Here is a 27247-nt window from a genome sequence, read left to right as displayed (position 1 = left end):
TTTTGTATATTTTTATTTTGAATTATTTTTCACAATTTGGATTACATTTTCATATATATTTTTACATACTTTTACTTTTTCAATCTATAGCCAATATCATACTTTTTAACACAATTTGTTTTTAATCATCTTTTATTATTTTGTTTTATATTTTTTATACTTTTTAATTTTCTTCACATTCTTATACGCATTACTGCATATGTTTACACTTTCAATATTTTACCAATATCAAGATGGTTAACTCTCATTTTTGATCCATTCATTATCAGCATTATTTCACATATATTTTTATGATTTTTGCATTTTGGTTTTTGACTTTGTCACTCGTTATATGCATGTATTTTTTAATTTCTACAGGTTTCTCAAATACTACATATTTTTAAAATCCATTACATATTTTTATTATTTTAATATATGCTCTTAATTTATAGGTACATAATGTTTTTTATATGATTTTGGTTCAGGGTTTGTTTTACAACCTTTACGGTTCCAGGTTTTCAGGGTTTTGATCTTATTTAGGGTCCTGTTACCTTGATATTGATTTTACTTATTTAGTACATCGGGGTCAGTTTGACACATCAGCTGGTTGTGTCACATTTGCCTTACCAACATACCAATTCCAGAATCGTTCCAAAGCACACAGAGTGACCAGTCAGGTCCCACTCAATAACTGCATTGAACTGGTTTTGTTTTTGGCGGGCTTCTCACGGAGGTATCGCGAGAACACATTTAAATACCCCCTTCTCACTAGCTACCCGCTCAATTTTACAACGCGATGCAGGTAAGCACTGTCGCATCAGTTGAGACTTTAAATCACTCCTTTATATTTTTATACTTCTATTCGGCAAGACATTTGTTTCTTTACAGTTCCCTGCCGGAGTTTACAGCCATGGTTCAGACCCAATGAGCTGTTTTCACTTTTGACATAACACAAGGCATCGCACAGTGAGTGATAGTATTTCCATGATTTTTGAGCCCTTGCCATTCACCGTAATAGAATTTTTAAATAACACAATGTTTTGATATTAATGATGTTTTATATAGCGAGCCCTACCATGGCTAATGTCTTTGTATGTCCAATATTTACTGTTGGGTTCTCTAACACGACATGTAGGCATAGCCTTTTTCCACTTATAAGTATAATATACTTACATACCCCTTTGCATTAATTTTGCTTTTCTAGATCTGAACATTGTTGGTTAGTGCAACAAAAGTTGGTATTGTAACCTTGATATAAACATATCTGTGAGACTGACTGAAACGGACAGCGTTAAGGTAATGAAACCCTAACTAAGGAACATTTAAATATTTTTGTGCACATTTATCTAAGACACCCGATGTAACAGTTGTTTCCCCAGCATGTATTTTGATAGTCAGAGTTTGCAATATGAGTTCCATCATTGTGACAATGCCCACATTATCATGATTAAACCCTTAGTATTAAAAATAATTCATCCATCCTGAGTTATGGAGTATGTTACTCATGCAGGGAAGATTTGAGCGACATAATTTTGTCACGTGTTATCACAGATCCTTTTAACTTAGCTTTTTGTCTTATTTTATCTCAGTTTTTACTCATTTAATTTTTACTCATAAAATATTTTTTATTTTTCCGTTTTTATGCCCCATTTTTATTTTCTTCTTATTATTCCATACATGAATGGATTTTTATTATTCTATACATGAATGTGTTTTATTTTATTTTAACACCAAGTTGTTTTTTTCAGAATCTTTATGTGCATATTGGGGTAGATTTTATAAATGTGCACCAGGCGCGAACAAGAGTACGCGGGATTTCAATTAAAATCCGGGTTCGGCGAGCGCAAGGCTGCCCAAAATCGGCAGCCTGCGTGTGCCGAGCCGCTCAGCCTGCCTCCGTTCCCTCCGAGGCTGCTACAAAATCGGAGCGGCCTCGGAGGAAACTTTCCTTCTGCCTCCCCCCACCTTCCCCTCCCTAACCCACCCCCCTGGACCTATCAACACCCCCCCCCCACCGTTGTTCAACAAGTTACGCCTGCTCGAGGCAGGCGTAACTTTGCGTGCGCCGGGCCGGCTGCCGCGCGCCATGTTCCGGTCCGGGGGCTGGTCCAGAGGCTGCGGGAACAACCCCAGGTTGAAACCACGCCCATGGCCCCGCCCCCGGATGACGCACCGGCCGCGTCACGCCCCCGACATGCCCCCCAGGAAAGCCCCGGGACTTACGCGTGTCCCGGGGCTTTGTGCGCTGGAAGCCTATGCAACATAGGCTCAGCATGCACAGGGGGAGTTTGGGCCAGGTTTTCGGGGGGTACGCACGTATCTTATGTGCATATCCCTTTGAAAATCTGGCCCATTATGTTTACTTCACACTGAAGTTTTGTATTTAAGAGTGCATCCATACAGGTATTCCTTTACATTGCGTCCTCCTAATTCATCATCACATCTGTCTTTCTGCGTTGCATCTACGTCCTTGCGCCACTATGATATAAATACATGCATATAAACTCACTTGGTAGAAGATTTTTTCATTACACTGAAATTTGTATGCACATACACCATTTATGTATGTTATTATATTAACTTGTCCATTCATACTTTCATATATATATATATGTGTGTTTTGATTTAATTTAATTATGGTTTTCATATGTTGTTTACTTATGTGCACACATTAGTACCAAACCTGGTCATGGCAAACATATATAATCTGTAAATTTGACAAAGGATCAGGACCGCAGATCATGCCTCTGCATCTGCTGGAGTCAGAGACATACTGAAGGATCGCAGGTGGCACACTGGTATATCTAGGGGGTGCCTTTTCAGTTTTTTCTCTGACTCCATCTGCTGGAAGGGAGGCATAACCCAGCAGTCTGGACTGATCCTGGTACGTACAGGGAACACCATTTATGTATGTTATTATATTAACTCGTCCATTCCTACTTTCTTATATATATGTGTGTTTTATTTGATTTAATTTATTTATAGTTTTCATATGTTGTTTACTTAGGTGCACACATTAGTTTTGTCTTATGCAAATAGTATGACAATGCAATTCACTTATATGTATGTACATACATCTATGTTTAATATGTATCATATATGTGTGTTTTGATTTTACGTTTATTTTGATTTTATCCTCATTAGCCCCTGAGGCAGCTCCTGTGTGAGCGAAAGCTCGGCCAGGGTCGGGCAGGTTCTAATTAAAGTCATTTGATACACCGATCTTCTTTGTTTTTTTTCGCTACTCAGCAATATTGGATCGGCTTCCGCTTTGTTTTTTGGGTCCAGTTCATTGACTGCAATCAGCAGCCAAAGAGGACTAGGAGGAACAGCATCAGGTGCACCTCTTCACCAACACGGCAGCGCTCCCTCTGGCCCCGGGCCGGTGCTTGCATTAGCAAACTAGGCGGCGGCATAGAGTGCCAAAATTTAGGGGGGGGGGGGGGGCAGAAAAATCCTGCCGGGGTTCTATGCCAGAGCCAATACTACCAAAGAAGGGAGTGTGCTGGAGCCGTTACTGCCGATGGGAGGAAATGCTCTGCTAGAGCGATCACCAACAGGTAGGTTGGGGAGGAGATGCATGACTGAAGGTTCGCCTAGGGCACCAAATACTCTTGCACCAGTCCTGCTTTGGCTTTGGGGTGGGGACAGGGTGTCCTCCCCAAATCTGGGTAGGTTGTGCCCCCCCACAACTCAGCACCCCCGGGGCTTTTGGCTGCCCTCCCCCTCGGTAATACACTACACATTATTCATAGTTTATTATTCTAAGGGCAGAATATTACTGTGAAACTGGTTCTTACTAATTTTGAATCTCTGAGTTGTATATGTGTTTGACCTTTTAGATACAACTTCTTACTGCAGTCCCGCAACAATAAAAGCAGTGAGTATTTGTTGGTTCATGAGGATGATTCCCTCACAGAGGGAACCCATCATTACAGAGGCCACACAGCATTCAAACCAAGAGCCTGATTTAATAAACTGTTTTGCCATAGATACGGAAAAGGGGAGAAAGCCCATAGTAAATCAGGCCCTAAAACGGATAAAACATTAATGTCACATGTTTAGCTTCCAGCGCACATCTGCTGGATGCTGATCCTCCCTGGCAAAAAGCACATCCTAGGCATGAATTTAATAACCGCGGTGCTTTTGGCAGCAGTTATGTAACTTCATGTCTGACACATGAAACAGTGCCACTCTCATAGATGTGAATCCAGGGCAGAAACGACCATGTCTCAATTTACGCCTGCACGTTTGGTTTTGAAACAAGAGTTGAGTGTCAGGTGGGCCCAATATTATCGCCGCACACTGTCGTGCAGAGGAGCCTGGGTTCAATGTCGGATCAAGTCCTCTGCTTCCCAGGTTGGCTGGGGCTGGGAATGATGTGGAAGCAGCCTTCATAGTCCTGGGGGGTGGGTAAGGAAAGAGAGCCAGTCATACTGCAGTAGGGACCCCTAGTGGCCGGATTTATGACTGCAGGGTTCCAGAAGGAGCCCTGCTGCATGGCTCTCTGCCGTAGACTGTCAATGCCTTGACTGGACTAAAGTAACTTGGGAGGGAAATATAAAAAGGGGAAAAATCCTTGGGTAGTCATGAATGAAGGCTCATGTTGCCAGGGCACAGCCCTGGTTTCAATTGAACTGAAAGGTATGAAAAGTAGGAGGAAAAACAAACAAAACTGCCCCTGCCCTGGTTAAGTGTCCCAGTCTCCCTACGAAATAAGGCGGTGGTTCTCAACCCTTGGTCCCTGAAACCCATAAAAGAGACATTTGCAGGAAACCAACAGTGAATACCATAAGATTACATTTGCATATATTTGATTTAAGAGCCAGGTAAATATTTGGATACTGGTGGGGGGTGGGGAAGATGCTCTTGAGAATTCCAGGTGAGAAGCACAGAAACAAGGAGCACTGGGGATGAAGCGTTTTTACCTGTGAAGTCGTGGAGCTGTGGCAGTGCATCCAGAATAATTCCAACCAGAGGCAGGTACAGGGCAGCAATTCTGGCCTTCAGCTCTGGTTTCCAGCAGCGTTGATCCAGGTCATGGGAGCTCAGCAGGGTATGTATGGCACTAATAGCTTTCCTTTGCACTTTACTGATTCTGTGCAAACACAAAAACACACACACAGGGCCTAGTATCACTAGCAGGCTGATACAATAATAATTGCGGGAGAGCGGGCACTCCGTGTTGAGCGCCCACTCTCCCGACGCGAACCTAGCCACCTCTCCTGGGCGTATGATTCTTTATAAATGAGGGGTCGCGCTAATAAGGAGGCATTAGGGACAATAGCACGTCCCTAGCGTCTCCTTATTAGCGAGGAGATGGCTGTCAGCGGGTCCCGACAATCGACGCTCTATTTTAATCGGCGTCTGTTTCCGAACCCGCTGACAGCCACGGGTTAGGAAAACAGATACCGGTAAAACTGAGCATCCGTTTTTCTAACCCGCTGACCGGTGGGCAGATTTTTTAAAATTTTTGGTTTCTCCGACTTAATATTGCTAGTATATTAAGTCAGAGGTGTTCTGTACACTTTTCCAGGTTGCTCTGAATTTAACTCCTGCCCTTGGGCAGGCGTTAATATCTGAAAGTAAAATGTGCGGCTTGGCCACACATTTTATTTTCAGTATGCCGGGCGACTAACCAATAGCGTCATCAATATGCATTTGTATGTGATGAGCGCTATTAGTTTTCAAGGGGGCTGGCCGCGCATTTTCGACATGCTAAACCCCTTATAGTACAAGGGAAGATTGAAAGCAGTCCTTCAGTCCTGAGACAGAAAGCAACGTCATGGCTACAGAAAGGATGAGCTAATACTGAACAGTGCCCAGCCACGGTATTACTGTGTCTCAGGATTCCAGCCAATGGCTGCTGTTTTAGCTCAATCTTTGTAAGACTTAGACCTATGTATGTGTACATGGCTTGCTGCTAGATTCAAGTGAACTCAGCACGTTACTTAAAATACCTTTTGGTTTTTGTCTTTTGCACACTTTACCCCTCAGAGGTCTCTGTTGCTTCATCTCATCCCCCTCCCCCCAGCCCAGGAAAATCAAGGAACCCTCACTAGCCAAAGGGCTGGTAGGACACCTATCTCAAGATGCACACTGAGAACTGCTCATTGACCTTCAGGGGCTATCATAATAGCTGCAGCTCTCTTCCCTCCTTTCCTCGTGCCTGAAAGCATCACCTCTGCGGAGTGCACATGTCCAGATAGCCATGATGGATGGGGATTCCAAACCAGATCCCCCACATCACAGAGCACAATGCTGCAGACCAAGCTATGAAATTGACCCAAATAGAAGACTTTTTAAATGGGCTTTCAAACCATAATGGACACAACTCAAGAATGATCCCCTTTAACAAATAACATACCTCAGTCTGCAATTCTCCCACCTTTGAAAATAACAGAGTAGAAACAAAAGCAGAATTGCTTACCTGTGACGGGTGTTCTCCAATGACAGCAGGATGTCAGTCCTCACACAGAAATTTGATTTCACAGTTTCTAGAAACTTTAAGAATGCCGTACTGGGCATGTGCAGCCTCCATGCAAGGGCCCTTTCAGTCCATAATTTAGCTTAGAATTGGAGAAATCAATCACCAGGGGAGGTGGGTGGATTTTGTGAGAACCACCATCCTGCTGTCTGCAGAGAACATTTGCTTCCTCTGAGGATAAACAGGATGGTAGTCCTCACATGTGGGGAATCCCTAGCTACAGACTGCCTCAAATGCAAAAAGGGGAGAAAAACCTCAAAGCAGTACCAATGGCAAAAATTGTTTGTGGTGACAACAGGCCATTTTATATTTTCTGTTTAGCCTAGAACCAAGAGGGAGGAGAGCTCCTTTTGTAGCAATTCCTGATGCTGAGATACTGACCAAGCGGGTGTATCTCCAATAGATGTAATCCGTATCCTTTTCAAATTATGCTGAGGATCCAAGTCTCTGATGTTATTCTGGGCCAACAGTTTACATACAACCTTAGCCTTCCTCCAACAGATAGGTCCTCTAGCATAGATCCTGGGATCCTGGCTATACTCCCCTCGATCCAGCTAAAATCCTATCCAATGTTTTAGATGGGATGCTAGTTGAGACTTTGGGACCCTTTGCTGCCTTTGGCAAAGGAAAACAGCTCTTCCGCTGACAGACCTGTCTCTTCAGCGCCCCACTCAGGTACCTCCTGATTGAGAAGGGCAGGTCTGAAGAATTGCACAATGGTCTTTAATCTGAGGCACCGCTTCCTTGACCTTATCGCCAAAGAGATTCTCCCTATTGCAAGGCACGTCAGCGAGTCTTTCCTGGCTATCCGGTTGGAGGTCTGAGGCATGCAACCAAGAGGGTCTGTGGGCATCAATACTCAGTGCAGAGGTTCTTGATGTCATTTTAAAAACAAAGGTTGGCTAGACCATGTGTTTTTCACACTCCATACCCTTGTTCACCAGTGCCTGAGGCATCATGCTTCTCTGAGGATGATGTCCTGCCATCTTTTTTATGCAGTTCAGAATGTCCCCCAAATATTTGCTCATGAAGAGCTGATAAGATGCTATGTAGGCATTTGAGCATGGCTCCCTGAAAAACCTCTCCCCCAAGCATGTCCAGAGTATGAGCGCCCTTTCCTGTGGGCACAGCGGAATGGGTTTTTGACCTCTTGGCTTTATTAAAAGCAGATTTGTCTCACCAATCAGTGGTGGTTAACTGTTGTTTCTTGAATCCCAGAGCATTCTGGACACAATATATTGCCTTCTTGCTAACCAGAACCTCAGAGAGGAGAAGCTCCCACGTCCTCATCTGTACCTTCTGAAGGATCTCATGGACAAGCACTGCCATATCATCCTTTGGGCATTCCACAAATTGGAAGATGCCAAGCATCTTAGCCCTGGACTCTTCCTCCTTTTGCAATGTAAATGGGATGGAATTTGTCATTCTCTTAATAAAGTCAGCAAAGGAGAGGTCCTCTGGAGGGGACCTTCTCCTTTCCTGTGGAGGAAATGAGTTTGAGGGAAGAAAACAGATCCGTCTGCTGATCAGAGGTCATCAGATCCATAGCCATACACCAAAGAATATTCTGAGTCCGAGCCTGACAGGTAGGTTGAGGACATGGGTGTGGACCTCATCATGCTAGCAGACAAGGCCTCAGAGAGGGAAGCCCTTGCCTTTTGGGGCCTAGATTCCAAGGAACCCCAGTGCTCCAGCAAAGCTTCTTCCCCAGTGGGCTGAAAATGTGGATTCCCTTCCAGGAACAGATCTTGGCGTCCTTCCTCCAAGTGCCAGCATGGATTCCAGTATCAGCTGGACATCTGTCTGCAGGGCCTCCTGGATTTTTCTATCCAGCTCCTCCTCCATGACTTGGGAGGCAGGAGAGGAAGATGAGCTGTTCTCCCTGCAGGAATGCTTCAAGGGATACAAGGCTGCAGCCAGAATGTCCTCACTCCTACCATCATGCATTGACGGAGACTGATGCAGTTGCTTCTTGGCCTTCACTCAATGTACATCATTGGAGCTCTGTGATGCTGGAAATGAAGAGGCTAAACCCTTCACTCTCTTCGGGTGGAAGGACTGAGATGAGAGTCTGTCTCCCTGGTCCTGTCTGGAGCTCAATGTCGAGGGAGACTAATGCCTACCCATTGATGTCAATGCACTGCCAGTGGTTTGTTCGGCTCCTGGGACCCTCAGTATTGATAATTCCAATGCAGATGACGATGGGATGGACTTGTGAATCCTAAAGTGCTTTTTCATGAGATTAAGTTAGGAATGACACCTCTAGGAGAAATACTTGCACAGAGGAACATCCCCAGAGGTCATGGTCGGCTCCCAGACAAAATACACATCTATCATGGGGGTCCATGATAGACTTGATCCTCTTGCACAGGCGGCACTTGTGAAAGTTGCAGGCATTCTTCTCCTGCAGGGGCATCAGATAAAAAATTAATGCAACAAAGTCAAACGACTCAGTGTTAGGGAAAAAATGCGACTGATGTCACCTCAATGAACCGGTACACCATATGGTCACCAAATGGAAAGAAAACTTACAAACACAAAAATCCTAAAGAGGGAAGAAAAAATACTGAGGGCCTGTGAATACCAATTCCAGCACTTTTAGGAAGTAGATAGCTCCCTAACAGCAGAAAAGAGGAAGATCTGCGACCAATGGGCTCCACAGAAAAGATGAGACTGAAGAGCATGCTCACAGATTCTAGAAACTTTGAAATCAAATTTCCATACCAGTCTCCATCTGATGATGTCACCCATGTGTGAGGACTGCCATCCTACTTTTCCTCAGAGAAATAAAGAGACTCCAACTGATTTCAAGATCCAAATTATCTGAAGATACTCCTAAAATTTCTCATGTAAAATAAAACATACACAACTACTCAGAAATGGCTATATACAGTAGAGGTCTACTTATTCATTATGCATCACAACAGGCATGTTTCATGGTCTCTCTCTCATACTCTTAGCACAGTTTGTGCTGAAATTGTAATGTCAGGTGTCCTTAAGGAATAAGGACCTCTCCACTGCGCGGCTGTGCCCTCTGTTACATACCCCTCCGTCTCTGTGTCCAGTGCTGCAGCTAGCTCTGTGAAGAGCAGCCCGGTCAGGAAGTGCTGCTGACGATAGTCAGAGGACAGATCAAACATGTTGGCAATCTTTTGATCTTGGAAGCTGGAGCAGGAGCTTGAGTTCTGCAAAAATACCAGGGGTTCCAATGAATGATCAGAAATAAGCGCCTTGTTCAATTATGTGTTTTTTGGCACTAACATAGCCAAGATTGTCTAAACCAGAAAACAAAAGCAAATTTTGCTTTTCTGGTTAGAACAGTGCACTGAGAAGCAGGGAAGCTAGGGTATTTAAATCCTGCTTATGCTCCTTGTGACCTTATCAATATCACTTTATAGTGTTATTAGTTTATTAGTTTATTAGTTAAGTGGTATATGTTTTTATTGGTCATTTATCCTTTCAAGGCGCAGCTACAACTTATTCAAAGTACTGAAGCCAAATTATTGTTTGGAGCTAAGAAATTTGATTACATTTCACCATTTTTGATTGAGGCATACTAACTGCTGAGCTTTTAAAGCACTATCTTCTGGCAGCCCTCAATATTTATAACAACTATTTCCTCTGGTAATACTTATTCATGAAACAATATTATATATAACTTAGTGAGCCTCATAATTGGCACTACCAGCTCTGTATCCTTCATTGCCTTATGTATAATCATAGGTCAAGTCTTTAAATCACTATCATTTTAAAATATCTTATTTTTTGCAAGCAAAATTAAAAATTATCTTGTCGGTGAATTGTTGCTTCCCAAAATAAGTACTTGGCAGCTCTTGCAAAACCTTGGGGATTTGTCCTGCTAATACATAAAGCTTGACAAACTCTTTGAATACTGATCTCCAAGTATGCAGGCTTTTTGAAATATAAGATTATTTGTTTTGAGTCTGATCAAAAAGAATACAATTAATAAAATACAGTATGGGGTAGATTTTCAAAGGGTTGCGCGCGTAAGATACGCGCGCAACCCCCGAAAACCTATCCCTGCCTCCCCCTGCACACGCCCCGGGATGCGCACAAGTCCCGGGGCTTGAAAAAATGGGCATTCCGGGGGCGGGGCCGTGGGCAGGGGGGGATGGAGAGCCGGCGTGCGCAAGTTATGCCTGCCCAGAGGCAGGCGTAACTTCTTCAATAAAGGTTGGGGGGGGGGGTTTAGTTAGGGCTGGGGGGGCGGGTTAGATAGAGGAAGGGAGGGGAAGGTGCGGGGGGGGGGGGCGGAAGGAAAGTTCCCTCCGAGGCCGTTCCGATTTTGGAGCGGCCTTGGAGGGAACAGAGGCAGGCTGCTCGGCTTGGTGCGCGCAGGCTGCACAATTGTGCACCCCCCTGCGCGCGCTGACCCTGGATTTTATAACATGCGCGCGGCAGTGCACGCATGTTAGAAAATCGGGCGTAGATTTGTTCGTGCCGGGTTGCGCGAACAAATTTACGCCCACGTCCATGTTATAAAATCTGGCCCTGAGTATCCGCACAGACTGCAGCCGCACATACATTAAAGCTGTATGCTAACCTGGACTTGCAATAATAGAGCTTGGGTAACCATGCATCAGAAGGTCTATAGAGCATGGTCTTGAAATGGTGATTTATAGGTGGTAATCAAAGTGGTACATTACTACACTTTGAGAAGGAATGTACATTTCTACATAGCAAACTAGACACTGCAGATAATATTTAAACATGTTCTGAACTAGTCGTATCATGTATGGAAGGAAAAATGGAAGAAGCCTATGGCTTTTTGTCCTTCAAATGGTGATACTGGGGAGTATCTGGATCCAGGGATTTAAGACAGCTGCAGCCTCCAGGAGCTTATCACCCTGATGGAGTAAGACTCATAGGAGACCCTATCCATATCTACAAGTAGAAGAAGAGTGCAAAACTGAAATGCCTGTAGAAGAATGAGCTCTGGAAGGAAATTTCATGCTGTTTCCCAGTGACTGATCCTTGTTACTTTTGTTTTGCTTGCTCCTGATAGATGATCAGCAGAGAGGATTTGATGGGATTCAGCCCCAGAAGTTATTTCCTTGTCTCAACCAAACATTAAAGAAGTGAAGAGAAAATGTGATATACAAATAATTTTGTAAAATTTGTTTCAAGCATCTTAATGCATCCATTTCTTTCACTCTCAGAGGTAGATATTCAAAACAGAGCCAGATATCTAAGTTAGCCGGATAAATTTATCTGGCTAACTTATAGGGTCATTCTTTATTGTGCGATGTGCCGGGATAAAGTGTGGTAGGGCCTACCGCATGCGATACCAGCTGCATGGCGGCAGTATTATTAAAATTAGGGGAAGGGGAGGAGTGTGGGTGGGGTTTGGGTGGAGTTATCTCCTGGCAGCACTGTGGGAAGTAACTACATCTTTTCCCCTGTGGCGCTCTGGGGGCGATAGTGTGCGGTGTGGCCACACAGCAGCAGGAGAAACCACACTGTTGCGATGCGGCCGGCTGCCCACTATTCCCCTCCCCCACCACTTTTTTTCCACCACACATCATTCTGCTATTGATCAGGTCCAACCTAGATGAATAACTTATCTGGCTAAGTAGCACTGCCCCATTACACCCATTGCCCGCCCACAAGATATCTGGCTAAAAACTTAGGCGGATAAGTCAGTGGTCCCCAACCCTGTCCTGGGGGCCCACCAGCCAGTCGGGATTTCAGGAAATCCACAATGAATATGCATGAGAGAAAATTTGCATGTTATGGAGGCAGTGCATGCAAATTTTCTCTCATGCATATTCATTGCGGATGTCCTGAAAACCCGACTGGCTGGTGGGCCCCTAGGACAGGGTTGGGGACCACTGGGATAAGTGACTTATCTGGCTAAGTAGCTTTTGAATATCAACCTCCTTGTGTTTTACTGTCATGTGGCATAATTTCGCCCCCTCCTCCCAGGCTGGATGATATATTTTTTGTCTTTATGCATCAGGGGAAGAGAAAGGATAGGCCCTATAGGCAGTGTGAAAGTCAGTCTCATCCTGGCAATCTTGAGCTGCTTGTGAAACAATTGCAGGGTTATTTTTGTTCCTGCTGTGGTCAGGGACATAAATGATCTCTCTGTGGTCGGGGCTTGCTAAGTGTTTTAAAGCAGAATCCATGTGATCAGAGTCCCTTTCTGCACACGGCTATGTTTGCATGTTAAGTTTTACCGCTGCACAGCTGGCCTAGTCACTCTGCCACCTGCCCAGTTTTGGATGGTAGAATGTGGTTTTGGTGAGTGCATTAATGGATTCTACATACATCCTGCGGGGTTTTTCTTTCTGTGCTACTGCTGGTCTTTTGTGTACACTAAGTTTTTTTTTCATGGATTTGTAAATGCTTTGGAGCTTGTTTCAGAAGGGTGCACAGGAATGTGTGGAGAAATATACCCCATGAGCTCTTACCTTTTTAAGGTGGCATCTTTTAAAAATTATAGCAGGGCATGCAGTCAAGGTTTAGAATGTGATTAATGGACATCAGCCGAAGCTTAGCTGCACGTATGTAAGAACATTTGGCAATATTTGTAATAGCTTTAAATGCTAGTGAGGCATTGGCAATTGCTCCCAAGTGGAAGAAATTTAGTGATCATATGACTGCCTCCAGCAATGGCCCTTTTGGACATCCAGGGATCAGCTGACGTCCTGTGAACGTCACTGGTTGCCAAGGCAACCAGCAGCTTTTCCATCACAGCTTTTCCCCCTGCACCCCCTTCCCTCTCCCCACCACCAGGAAATCCACTGGACTTTCTAAATTGCTGAAAGCTTTAAAGGGCATGGTACTGATGAAAATTGGTGGCCAAATCAGCTATATGATTGCCACCACCCTGCAGCGGTTATTCTTTTCTTGCAGGAGTGGTCTCGTGGTGGACTATACCACAATTGTATCTGATTTATTAGACAATCCTGACTCAAGAGAACAAACTTCAAAACTCACACTAAAGGAGCCCTCAACGTCAGCCCACAAATCAAACCAGGGCTCTCAAGCCATTACTTGCCAGTCTGAAATACCTGTGACGATAAGGAAGGGCATGGAGAGGAGGGCGCAGACACAGAGCTCACGAAGAAGAGATTCAGATTCAGGTAATGCTCATGGCTGCAGAGAATTCTCAGGAGTTCCAGCCTCATGGAGATTAAAGTTGGGAAGGAATTTAGTTTGGTCGATAACTGGAAAAAGACAAACACATAAGAAATAAGCGTATGTACTTATTAACTGTGCATCCCGCCTTTCAAAATATCATCAGCTAGTTTAATTAGGAATACAGAAATGACAAGACGACAATTATTGGGCAGCTATTACAAGAGACGACGACAGGTGCAGGTACAAAGGGATGCTTGGTGTCAGATTATTTTTGTGGCTTAATCACACCTGCAGTGCAACTCGCACTCAATGTTTCACATTAGATGTTAACACCTTGATGGGTAAAAACAATATGGTAATGCAGAAATAATCAAGTTTTAGATTCCACTGGCCAATAACTGACCTAGATCTCTGGCAAGTTTTGCTTTTAGCCTAAGAGGAATAACTCAGGTGGCCAGCAAATTATCAAGAGGTAGGCCCAGCACAGGCCTCTGACCACTACCAGCTCAGCATGCATTCAGCCATTTCCCAGACACAACCAGCAGCAGCTTATTTGCCAGCACTTTGCATGACAGCTTCAGGAAGGGAGAAACAAGAAGGGACACAATGTTTTGTGGGCATCAGATGGACTGAGAATATAAGAAGGAGCCTGGCTTTTCATGTTTCACATTTGAAAATATGGAAACAGACTACTTCCTTTGCTGAGATAAGAGACCAACATGAACATATTTTTGCTGGTTTCCAGTAACTTCACTTGTGTTGCCATGACACTGGAAATATGACAAGGGTCGACTCCTCACTATTATTTATTTGAGTCTGTGTGACTTTCAAACACTCTGTAAACCAACTGCTGCGCTGCAAGCCGAAGCACGAGGCCGCAGTGCAGCAGATGCCACACGATGAACTTTGAGTTTGTATGTGTGAATTCTGTTTCAGTGTGAACACCCAGCAGGACCCCACAAGCACCGTATACAGAACAGTTATAAAGGTATGCACTGTATGCTAAAATTGTTCTCACCTACAAACAAGAAAAATTAAAGCTGTGCAGGCCTTTGTTATAATCAGGCTCATTTATTTCCAAACAAACTGCAGTGGCTTTCCTCTTATTTCTCCTTAGTTCAACATCTTCTTCATATTTCTGTCATTTTAAGACTTTTTTTCTCTCTTTCTATTGTTTCATCTCATGTTTCAGTTTATTTTATTTTTTTAACACTCTCTCTCTGTCTGACAGCAGTGCACAGCTCTACTAGTTGTATCGGGTCTGGGGAGAACTCAGCTCTTGGTTTGTTATGATAACTGTTAACAGCACAATATAACAATTCAACGATTCTGTTGCAGGTGTTGGCTCCACTACAAGGTATCTGAACCTACTAAAAGCCTAATTCTCTAACAAACACAATCTTACACACCCAAACCTTGGGCACAGACACATAGCCTCCCTCGCGGGTTTATCCCAACACATGCACAGCCTCAGACCCACACAGGCATCCATAGCCACCCTTAGATAGCCTCAAATACATACACAGGGGTAGATTATAAACGGAGCGGGTGCAGGTCCATGTGCGCTTGGTTCCCGGCGCGCGCTGATGGTCCGTGCCGATTTTATAACATGCTCATGCCGGCGCGCGCGTGCTATAAAATCTGTTGGCTGCTTGCTCATGTGCGGGCGGCACGCACAGGGGGAGAGTGAATTTCAGTAAATTATGTGCGGCCACGCAATCGGGCCTTCCCCAGTTCCCTCCCAGTCCACTCCAATTAAGGACCGGACTGGGAGAGAACTTCCCTACCCCCCCTGCCTAACCTTCCTTCCCCTTCCCCTCTCCACCCCGACCCCTAACCCCTACCTACCTACCCGAAAGCTTTTTATTTTTTGACTTACTGCTCCTCCCGAGCAGAAGTAGTTTGCACGTGCCAGCCGGCTGCCGGTGCACACTTCCCTAGGACAGCAGGGCCTGGTACTTGTGCGCGTATCAGGACTTACTCTGGTGGCTGGGCCCTTTTTTTTTTTATTTTTTTATTTATTAGTTTTTCAAAACTATTACAAAGTAAGAATCAACTTTGCAAAATGAAATATTAAAGTTTTGAACATACATTCTAATTACATAACTTACAGATAAGAAGTAAACATATTTGTTCAAAAACTAAACATCATAGAGGCAATTCCAAGAGGACGAAATTTGTAAGTGAGGAAAAAAAATTTTTTTTTGAAAAACATTATAGTAGAATAATTTGCTTATTCATGAAAGTTTCAACAATATACTAATTACTTACACCTCCATCTTTAATAGATATCTGCATCCTAGCATTCAGAAAATCTTGCAATTGAGATACCTCAAAGAAAATAAAAACATTTCCCTGTTGTTTTATTACACATTTACATGGGTATTTTACAACCATAGTTGTCCTCAATGCCATGACGCTAGGCTTTAAAGAAAGAAAAGCTTTGCATCTAATCTGAGTACTTCTGGCAAGGTTGGGGTATACCCTGACCTTACCACCTAAGAATTCAATACTCATATTTTTTAAATATGCCTGCATAACCAGATTCATTTCCTGTTGGGTCTGAAATGTTACTAATAAAGTAATCCGATCCAAAATCTCATCCTGTGTTTCTTCCAAATATTGGGTTAAATTCTGGAAATCTATAGGTTGCTTAGATTCAGTATTTTTTACTTCATTTTGCTTATAAGGTAATTTAATTATTTTCTTTATAACAGGAATTTTTGCAGAGGAAATTTTTAAATTTTTTTCCAAATATTTTTAAAAAGTTGTCAATAAATTTTCCTCTCTTAATTTAGGGAAATTTAATAACCTAATATTCAAATGTTTTACTGTATTTTCTAAGTACTCTATTTTCCTCAAAGTGGCAGATCTTTCACGAGTAATAGTAGTGGTTAGATCTTTTAAACCTCTAACTTCCCCTTCCAAAGAAATAATCTGTATGCACTGATCCGAAAGGATCCATTGATGATCTTGAGTAACAGAGTCCAGTTTATTAGACACATGCTGTAATAACTTTGACTGTTCTTGAATGTTATATGCCAATCTTTTCATTAGATCTGCCAAAGAATCTAATGTTACAGCTGATTTTTCTCCAATCCCCGCTAGGATGCTGTTTCCTTCATCCAGATTTAATTTAAAATCTGGAGTCGAAGACCTAGCTTTCTCCAAACTACCCTCAATGTTCCCAGCATGCTGGGGTAATGGAGCAAGAATTCCTCCTCCTACTCCAGCAACATTCAAAGGAGTTTGTGGGGAAGCTATAATCAGCTGGCGAGGTAGGGGTGAGCTTAGTGATATTTCCCCTGGTGAAACTTGTATTCCTCCCACATTCCCACCTATGGGATTTGCCAAGCCCTGAGTCGATGTTGAAACAGCATACTCAGGAAAAAATCTTTGTTGTAGCGAAGGTGATTGTTCTGCTGGGTATACTTTCACCTTGGCTTTACGTTTATGAGGCATATTGTACTAAAAAGATTAAATATACAAAGAATATATCCAGAGATACCCTTCCACGTTACCAAACCTAAGATTCGCCTCTTGGTGGGACAGCTATCAAAAGAAATAACAATTTAAACAGAAATATTAAAATCTATTAGCCTTCACAAACTAACCCAAACTAATCTGGGCTAAGCCGGGCAAAGCCGCGCGCGCCCCTTAGGCGCGCGCGGCTTTGGCGGCGTGCCAGTGGCGCGCCACTCAATGCCGGTCTTAGAGGCACTCTTCAGCCCCTCCCACTGATGTCAGGGTCCAGATGGTAATTCAGTGAGAATAAACTCACCCAATGAGGAAACACAGTACTTCAAGCAGGCTCTGAAGTTCTTTTTTTTCAGGTAATTACCTGTCCTCGGCTGGGCCCTTTTGAAAATGCGCGCGACACGCTCAGGACCCAACCACTCACATAAGTTCCGATTTTTATGCACGCGGCCGTTTGAAAATTCAGCCTACAACTTGCATAGCCTAGCAAACACACCAACGGCCATAGCCTAATCTCACAACCCTCACACATGTGGCCACATCCTCCTTCACAGGGAGAACTATAGACTCCCTCACACAAATAGCCACAGCCTCCTTCATGCACAGTCATACACTCCCTTACATATACAAACACAACCTCCCATAACTACCTGTTATTTCTATTGTGCTATTAGGCATATGCAGCCTTACTTAAAAAGACTCAGACTCCCATGTCCAGTTTCTTTATGCTGACATTAAAAAATGCACTCAGCTTCAATTACCAAAACACACATTCATCTTCTCCCATACACTCTAGTCATATTTTCTATCCCACCCGTCATCGAAATTTCACCCAGTTTTACTTGCATATTCAGCCAGCTTCCCATATGATGATCTACAGCTTCTTTCTTACACTTACACACACACACACACACGCATACTCTCTCTCTCACACACATCTATAGCTAGCAACAGTCTTACACAGGTACACACTCCTCTCTTCCCTGTCTCCTTTTTCTTCAATCTCCCTCCTCTCCCTCTCTTCTGCCACCTTCCTCCATCTCTCCCTTTAGTCTATCCTGCGTCTCCATTCTCCCTCCCGCCTTTGAGTGCCTGCAGCAGAAGGATTGATGGCAGAAGGCTGGTAGCATGGAGACCCAGTGGGCGGCTGCACTTCCAAGTCCCTTCATCTCCATGCCATGTGCACTAATATCCCGCATTACTAATACAGACACAGCTGGGAAGGGGAAGAAAGGGTCCAGAGAGGCAGGCGTGTCTGTCTGTTACTCGAGGGACTCGTGTGCCTCCCCTACCCCTATTTGGCAGCTCAAGCTGCTCCTCCTTACTAGCTGTGGCAGCCAGCTGGCAGTCTCTGTACCGCAGGTGGCCCCCAAACCAGTTTTGTTCTACCTGTGGGGCCTCCAGTCAGCCATCACCAAGTTAAAATTTTCAAGTACAAGTCACAGGAAGTCCTGAGATATATGTTCATATTCCCTCCGGGTCAATGTGAAGGCCAAGTTATTTATTTCCCTGTACCTCAGTTTTCCCCAGGATAATGTGCTGGAATTAAATAATAATAAATGTATCAGTATTACCCCTTAAAGTCTGCAGAGCTCCTGCAGGGATGAGTGGTGCTATTTATGTAACCCCCCCCCCTTCTTTGGGGCCCTCCAGGAATGCAAGGGCACACCTTTGTCCCCGGGGTCACTTTTACTCCCAAACCTCTCTCTTCTCACACAAACAGAGTCCACTTTCCCCAGGGTTAGTTTCGGAGAGGAAGAGGATTACCCTCCAGGGCCCTAGGCTCACAGGAGTGGGTACCAGCACACAGTCATTCAGTCTCACTTGGGTTGCTCTCTCTCAGGTGCACTCGCTATTCTGATGTCCTTGCTTTAGGGCTCTGAATGAAGACGCTGGACCACAAAAATTTACTGCAACCAAAAATACTTAAAGTCCAATTCACAACAAAAATTCTCTAGATAATCTTCTTACAAAAATAAATAGTCCAAAAGGGAACTTTTTCCTCAGATTTATCAGCGGAGTCAATGTCCTTTAGGATGGAAGCACCAGCTAAAGACCCAGCACTCCTGAGTGATGAAGAGTAGGTGGGGCTGATCTCCTATCTCCTTCTCTCGTGGTAAAAGCTGGACTTCTGCTGTTAGAAAGTCCCAAAAAGTGTTCAAAATAAAAAATCTCTCCTCCTTCTCAGTGGGCAGGAACTGGTGGCAAAAAGTCCTCCCAAAACAGCAAGAAAGGAAAATTGGTTCTTACCTGCTAATTTTCATTCCTGTAGTACCACGGATCAGTCCAGACCCTGGGCTGTGCCCCCTGCTCAGCAGATGGAGACAGACTAGAACTGAAAAGGCATCCCATAATAGGATAGAACCTCCCCTGCTCCCTTCAGTATAAAGTACTTTCAGAACAGATAGAAAAAACTCCCTAGAGATCAAGCAAGTAACAAGAACAAAACAGTTGAACAACTGAACAATTTGAGCAATTAGAAAGAATTCTCTACGGAACAACGCTCTGCATAACATATATATATTTTTTCATATTCATCTGTTAGATGCTTCTGGTGCCTTAACTGAGAAAGAAGAGAGGATTTAGATATTCAGGTATCCGGAAAAAGGAAAAAAAAGAAACTTTGAGCGGACGGAGGAAAACTAGTGCGGGAGGGCGTCTGGACTGATCCGTGGTACTACATGAACTAAAATTAGCAGGTAAGAAACCAATTTTCCTTTCCCTGTATGTACCCAGATCAGTCCAGACCCTGGGATGTACCAAAGCTTCCCTAAACAGTGTGGGACAGAGACAGTCCCGTTCGAAGAACCTGCCGTCCGAAGGAGCCAAACACTGGAGCCCGGACATCCAGACGGTAGTGCCGAGCAAAGATATGCAGGGATTTCCAAGTAGCTGCCCTATAAATTTCCTCAGGAGAGACCACTTGATTCTCAGCCCAAGAAGTGGCCTGAGAGCATAAAGAGTGAGCCTTTAAACCATTTGGAACCGGACGACCCTTACAGATATACGCCGACGCAATAGCTTCCTTGAGCCAACGGGCAATAGTGGCCTTCAAGGCTTTATTACCCCTGTTTGGGCCATTCCAGAGAACAAAAAGCTGACCCGATACACGGAAATCATTGGTAACTTCAAGGTAACGCAGCAAGACCCTCTTCACATCTAAGCTGCGAAGATCACCTCCCAGAGTGTTCGCGATGTCATCAGAAGAAAAAGCAGGTGTTATTGTTTGTCAGGTTTTGGGTGGACCCTTGGACACTGTGGCAGCTGACCATGCCCACAGGGGGAGGGGGGGAAGTCCCGTGAGGGGCCACAGGTCAGGCTCAGCTTTGGGACACACAACACAGAGTTATATCTTTTATTAGCAGAGTTGATAAGCCACCAGAGGTGGCAGTAGTGAGTAGAGATGAAGCCCGGCTGGGCTAGGGTTCCTCAGGATACTGGAACAGCGATTCCCTCTATGGCTGTGCTGTAGTGGAGAAAACTGAGATAGTGAGTACAGTGGAGCATGCACAGAGTTCAGGTATAGGGCCTCGTTGGTAAGGTTACTCACATAGCGGTTTCTCATGGAAGGTGGCACAGAAGCTGGAATAGAGGCAGGCCCTCGAGGAGCGAGTACCTGGTTCCAAGGTTCAGCTGGTTCCAAGGAACAGCTCTGAGGAAATAAAGTTGGTAACTCACTGATGATGTAGGCAGTGGTTTCTTCCAAGCAGAAGAGAGGTTCAGGCAGTGAGTCAGGGAACATGGGCCCTCGAGGAGCGAGTACCGGTTCCTGATAGTGATCTGCAAGAAATGAGAGAGGCCCCCGAGGAGCGGGTACCCCATTAGGATAAAGTCCAAAAGTTGGAGAGGCAGAGTAGCTAGGTACGGAGAGTGAATCCCATCCGTAAGGAGATCCCTTGCTAACTCGATTAGCTAGCAAAAAGTGTAGGCTTTTGTATCCGGGATGAGTTACGTCATCACAGGGGGATGCCCTTGAGGTTTGCGCCAAATAGAGAATAAGAAGCAGGGCCACACGGCGCGCGCGTCCTATGGTACCTGGACAACATGGCGGGATGCAGCGCCCAAGCTGGACTGGGGACACCAGAAAGGATGGCAGGCAGACGCCACGGCAGCCAGACATCCATCAACCGTGGGAGGAGTCGCAAAAAAGGTAAGGTGGGCGGAGTGGAGACGTCGGGCAGCGACAGTCGTAACAGCCGGGAGTTCAACTGACTGATTGACATGAAAAGAAGACACGACCTTCGGTAAAAAGGAAGGTACCGTCCTGAGAGATACGCCAGAATCCGAAAAACGTAGAAAAGGATCTCTGCACGACAAAGCCTGAAGCTCTGAGACCCTTCTGGCTGAACAGATGGAAACCAGGAAGACGGTTTTAAGAGTCAAATCTTTAAGCGTTGCTCGCCGTAGGGGTTCGAAAGGGGCTTCACATAGAACCCAAAGAACCAAGTTAAGACTCCAAGAGGGACACATAGCTTGAACCGGTGGATTCAAATGTTTGGCCCCCTTGAGGAAACGGACGACATCCGGATGAGCCACCACCGGATAAAGGAAAATTGGTTCTTACCTGCTAATTTTCGTTTCTGTAGTACCATGGATCAGTTCAGACCCTGGGTTATGTCACCAATCCAGCAGAGGGAGGCAGAGAAACATTCTACTGACTCTGACGTATACCCTGGGGTTCCACCTGCAGTCCATCAGTATTGAACGATATCAAAGCAGAAATCTAACCAATAAAAAACTAACTGGCTATCTAAACACTATAACATACTTCCAACTCACAAATCCTAAATGGAAGCAGAATCCCATAGAACCGTGGGAATAAACAAGCAAACATTAAGAAAGTAGACAGCATGAAAAGCGGTTTATACACCAAAACAGTGAATGAGCGGACTCTTCTGAGAACTGAATAATTGCTGTAAGGAGACTTAAAAAGGGCAGGCCTCTGAACGAAAATTAGCAGTTAAGAACCAATTTTCCTTTCCCTGTACGCACCTGGATCAGTCCAGACCCTGGGATGTACCAGAGCTGTTTTACTTGGGGTGGGACCCAGAGAGTTCCGCTCGGAGAACACTCTCTCCGAAGGCTGCCGAACTCGAAGCCTGGACATCTAAGCGGTAATGACGAGCAAAAGTGTGCAGCGACTTCCAAGTCGCTGCCTTACAAATCTCCTGAGGAGAAACTAGTTGGCACTCTGCCCGTGATGTAGCTTGCGACCTGGTGGAATGAGCCCTCAAACCTTCCGGAAGATCTCGACGAGCCAGAAGATAAGCTGACCGAATGGTTTCTTTTAACCAGCGAGCAATCGTAGCCTTGGAAACATTATGACCCTTATGAGGACCACTCCACAGAACAAACAAATGATCAGACAATCGAAAACTGTTGGTAACTTCAAGGTAACGCAACAGCACACATCGCACATCCAGTTTCTTGAGATCCTTAGAGGAAGGATCCGTACGATCCAAACACGGAAAAGCTGGAAGCTCTACCGACTGATTTAATGAAAAGAAGAAACAACCTTGGGTAAAAAAGAAGGCACAGAACGTAATGAAACTCCTGTATCAGAAATTCTAAGAAAGGACTCTCTGCAGGACAAGGCCTGTAACTCCGAAATTCTATGAGCTGAGGAAATGGCCACAAGGAAAACCACCTTCAATGTAAGATCTTTCAAAGTCATATGTTTAAGGGGTTCAAAAGGTGCCGCACACAGAGCCCTAAGAACCAAATTCAAACTCCATGCAGGACAAGGGATCCGGAATAGAGGACGTAGATGTTTTGCGCCTCTGAGAAAATGCGCTATGTCCGGATGCGCCGCCAAGGATAATCCACGTACCTTACCCCGAAAGCATCCAAGAGCTGCAACTTGGACACGTAAGGAACTGCAGGACAAACCTTTCGCTAAACCATCTTGTAAAAAAGACAAAATATCCGATATGGAAGACTGCACCGGATCTAATTGGTGCTCAATACACCACGCTTTAAAAACTCTCCACACCCTCGCATAAGCCAAAGATATAGAAGGCTTACGAGAACGCAATAAAGTAGTTACCACAGCATCGGAATAACCTTTGTTTTTTAACCGGTGCCTCTCAAAAGCCATGCCGCTAAAAGAAGCGTTCGACCTCTTCCAAACAAACCGGACCCTGAGACAAGAGGCACGGCAGATCCCGAAATCATAGGGGACCATCCAGTGCCAGACTGACTAAGTCCGCGAACCACGGACGGCGTAGCCACTCTGGAGCCACTAAAATAACATCGACTCGTTAAAGCTCTATCCGATGCAGGACCTTGCCAATCAGAGACCAGGGTGGAAACACATAGAGAAGAGCATCCTTTGGCCAAGGAACTACCAGAGCGTCCACTCCTTCCGCTCCTCTTTCCCTCCTGCGGCTGAAGAACCGAGGGGCCTTGGAATTCTGGAATGTTGCCATGAGATCCACTGCCGGTCTGGACCATCTGTTGCATGTCAACTCCCCCGGGTCGAGATGATGTTGACTGAGGAAGTCGGCTTGAACGTTGTCTACCCTGGCAATGTGAGAAACTGCGATGCTGACCAGACGTTGTTCCACCCAGGTGATCAGCTGCTGCACTTCCCACGTCACCAGGTGGCTTCAAGTTCCTCCCTGGCGGTTGATGTACGCTATAGTGGTCGCATTGTTGGCGAGAATCCGCACCGACTTCCCGCATAGGAGAGGTTGAAGAACGAACAAAGCCAAGCGTACCGCTCTGGTCTCTAATCGATTGATCGATCACCGCGCTTCTTCTTCGGACCACTGAACTTGAACAGATGTTTTCTGACATACCGCTCCCCAGCCTGAAAGACTGGCATCGGCTGTGATTACAGTCCATTCCGGAATCTCTAGAGGTACTCCCCGCCGTAGATTGACCCGCTGTAACCACCAACCCAGACTGGATCGAGCCTTCTCTGAAAGGGGAAGGTGGTATAGTTCCGAAACTGGATTCCAGCGTGAAAGCAATGCAGACTGAAGTGGCCTCATATGCGCAAAGGCCCAGGGAACCAACTCCAGAGTAGAAGTCATTGAGCCGATGAGTATCAAATAAGCCCGTACACATGGTATAGGAATGGACAGTAAGTTTCAGATTTGCGTTTGCAGCTTGAGAAGGCGATGTTCTGGAAGGAACACTCTCCCTTGACGAGTGTCGAACAGTGCGTCCAAAAACTCCAGAGACTGCGAAGGGACTAGGTGACTCTTGTCCTTGATGATCACCCAACCTAGAGACTGCAAAACGTCAATGACTCTGCTGACCATTGAGCAACAAAGAGACTCCGACTTCGCCCAAATTAACCAGTTGTCCAGGTACGGATGGACCAAAAGGCCCTCCTTCCTGAGTTGTGCTGCCACCACAATCATTACCGTGGTAAATGTTCTGGGAGCTGTGGCTAACCCGAACGGGAGAGCCCTGAATTGATAATGCTGCCCTAGAATGCAAAACCTGAGAAACTTCTGATGATCGGAACAAATGCAGATGTGAAGATAGGCCTCGGTAAGGTCGAGAGACGCTAGGAACTCTCCCTTGTGTACCGAAGCTATGACGGACCAGAGAGTTTCCATTTGAAACTTGGGAATCCATAGGCAACGGTTGACTCTTTTGAGGTCAAGAATGGGACAAAAGGCTCCTTCCATTTTTGGAACGACGAAGAAAATTGAATAATGACCCCTCCATTGTTCTGATTGTGGAACAAGAACTATAGCTCCGAGGTCACTCAAACGCTGCAGAGAGTCCTTTATTGCGCGACGTTTTTCCAGGTAAGAACATGGTGATTTATCACTGTGAGAACCCACTGATCTGACGTCCATCTGGTCCATTCCCCGTAAAACAGAGACAGCCTGCCTCCTATAACCGGAACCGGGGAATAGACCGCACTATCTCATTGGGCAGACTTTGTTCCACCTGAAGCTTGGGAAATTCCAGGTCTTCCGAAGCGGCGGCCACGAAAGGACTGAGGCCAATTCTGTTGCTTACCCGAAGACTGCTTAGCTGGTGGAGCCGATGGACGAGAAGAACGGAATCTTCGACCAGACCGAAAATGAGAGCGGGATGAGAAGGAGCTTCGAGCTCTAGGACGATCCTCGGGTAATTTGTGAATCTTATTCTCTCCTAAGGACAGAATTATGTCTTCCAAGTCCTTTCCAAAGAACAATTTTCCCTTAAAGGGTAAAGCTCCTAACTGAGCCTTTGAGGATGCGTCCACAGACCAATTCCTCAACCAGAGGAGTCTGTGAGCCGACACTGAAGCCACCATAGAGCGAGCCAAGGTCCTGAGGAGATCATATAAAGCATCTGTGCTGTAGGCAACCGTAGCCTCCAATTGACTAGCTTGTGCTACCTCCTCATTAGAGAGGGAAGAATTGTTTTGCAAAGACTGAACCCACCGCAGGCCAGCTCGTAAAGCCAAGCTACTACACATAGCCGCCTGTGCACCTAGTGCAGAAACCTCAAAAATTTGTTTGAGCTGAACATCCAGTTTACGATCCTGTAGCTGTTTAAGGGCCGTAGCTCCCGTCACTGGGATAGTTGTCCTCTTAGTGACAGCTGACACTGCGGCATCTACCTTGGGAATCTTCAAAACTTCCAAAACTTCCTTCGGTAATGGATATAGCTTGTCCATGGCCCGTGCTACCTTAAGACCTAATTCAGGAGTGTCCCACTCCCAGTACAAAGGGTCAGTAAGAGAAAGATGGAAAGGAAAGGATGTCATCGGACCCCTAAGGCCTACCAACACCGGATCGATATCATCCATCCAAGAATCCTTCTTCGGAGCCTCAAGACCCAATTCAAGTAAAATTGGCCGGAATCAAAGGACTAAGTTCCTCCCTCCTAAAAAGGCGGACCACTTTGGGATCATCCCCATCCGCTATGTGAGGGTCAGAACTATTGCCCAAACCAAGATCTCCTCCGAGATCCACATCCAGCAGGGACTTGCCCTGGATAGCCAAAGAGTCATGTTCAGAATCCTCTGAAGTAGAAAAAGTGGAATGATCTGGGCTTGAGCGAAGGGGACGCTTTGGAGTTGACAAAGCATCAAAACCACTTGGTCTCGCACGTTTGGAGGAGCGGACCTTTAGTCCCTGCCCAGATGAGCAGTCCCTGTACTTTCTGTGGTCCTTCCTGGACTTATAAGCCTTATGAAGAAACCGGATAAAATCCCCTGAAAAAGAGGAAGAGGAAGAGGAATTTGAAGCTTCCTCAAGGCTCTCCTCAACTAAACCTACCTCAGCATTGCGCAGCTTGTCCCCCAGGGACAGCCGGCTGCGGCGACAAGGGAGGCGGGTCCGGAGCTCCCTGTATAACCTGCTATGTCGCCACTCGCATAGCACTTAATACAGCTTCCGTTCTTGCACTGCAGCAAAATGGTCCAGGGTAGGGGAGCAGCCGCGCCAAGGTTTCGGGGCTGCGTGAGCCGGCCGATTTGCGTCTTTCGCAGATAAAATAGACGAGCCATCCCCATCGGGGAGGCAAGCAGAACAGAGACTCTGCTGTGAGAGCCGCGCACGCGTGTCCCCACAGGCACGGCAGGCCGCGCCTCGCGGCATTGTGAGAAAAAACCGGCGCGAAGAAAAAGAAAAAAGAATAAAGTGCACCCCGGTGAAAATTAAAAACCACGGCACCATCGAACACTGAAATAGTGAAATAAACTACAATAAAAGCTGCCGGCAGAAATAGAAATTAAAAGAAAAGCATTTTTTTTTTTTACCTGACCAAATACGCGGACCCTGGCAGCTGCTCCAAATAGGGTGAGTGAGCCGGGCTCCCCGGTATCACCCCTGCCAGGAGTGGTTGCTGGGTACAAAACCTCCCCAACTCCAGTGACCTCAGAACCAGGAGGGATAGTCCCTTCAGGACCTCCCAACCTCCTGGGAGGCGGCTGGTAACAAAAGTTAGACTTTTTTTTTTTTTTTAAATTAAATTAAAGGAACAGCCTCTCACAGACAAAAGACATAGAAAGCCTACTAAAACTAATTCCTAAACTACCTGACTAGAAAAAGACTACCACAGACTGCAGGGTTAGGCACGTCCACCTCTGCTGGGAGATAGAGAAATACTGATGTACTGCAGGTGGCACCCCAGGCTATACGTCAGAGTCTGTAGAATGTTTCTCTGCCTCCCTCTGCTGGATTGGTGACATAACCCAGGGTATGGACTGATCCAGGTACATATAGGGAACCATCAATACTT

The 27247-nt window shown here is 45.4% G+C and overlaps 1 protein-coding gene across 5 annotated transcripts in view; it reads right to left on the bottom strand.

The window, feature by feature from the left end:
- The window catches only part of DOCK8 (dedicator of cytokinesis 8), a 265097-nt gene that overhangs the window by 69644 nt on the left and 168206 nt on the right, over positions 1–27247 (bottom strand). For all 5 annotated transcript variants that reach the window (XM_029613102.1, XM_029613111.1, XM_029613120.1 and 2 more), the window contains 3 exons: positions 13504–13659; positions 9512–9651; positions 4908–5077 (listed from right to left, as the gene is read on the bottom strand). In XM_029613102.1, coding sequence (XP_029468962.1) covers positions 4908–5077; positions 9512–9651; positions 13504–13659 — 466 coding nt within the window. The remainder of the gene's footprint in view (positions 1–4907; positions 5078–9511; positions 9652–13503; positions 13660–27247) is intronic.

Source organism: Rhinatrema bivittatum, chromosome 1 (assembly GCF_901001135.1).
Source record: "Rhinatrema bivittatum chromosome 1, aRhiBiv1.1, whole genome shotgun sequence".
NCBI classification, from domain to species: domain Eukaryota; kingdom Metazoa; phylum Chordata; class Amphibia; order Gymnophiona; family Rhinatrematidae; genus Rhinatrema; species Rhinatrema bivittatum.
The sequence above is the reverse complement of the archived record's forward strand: the minus strand, read 5'-3'. Positions and strand labels throughout refer to the sequence as shown.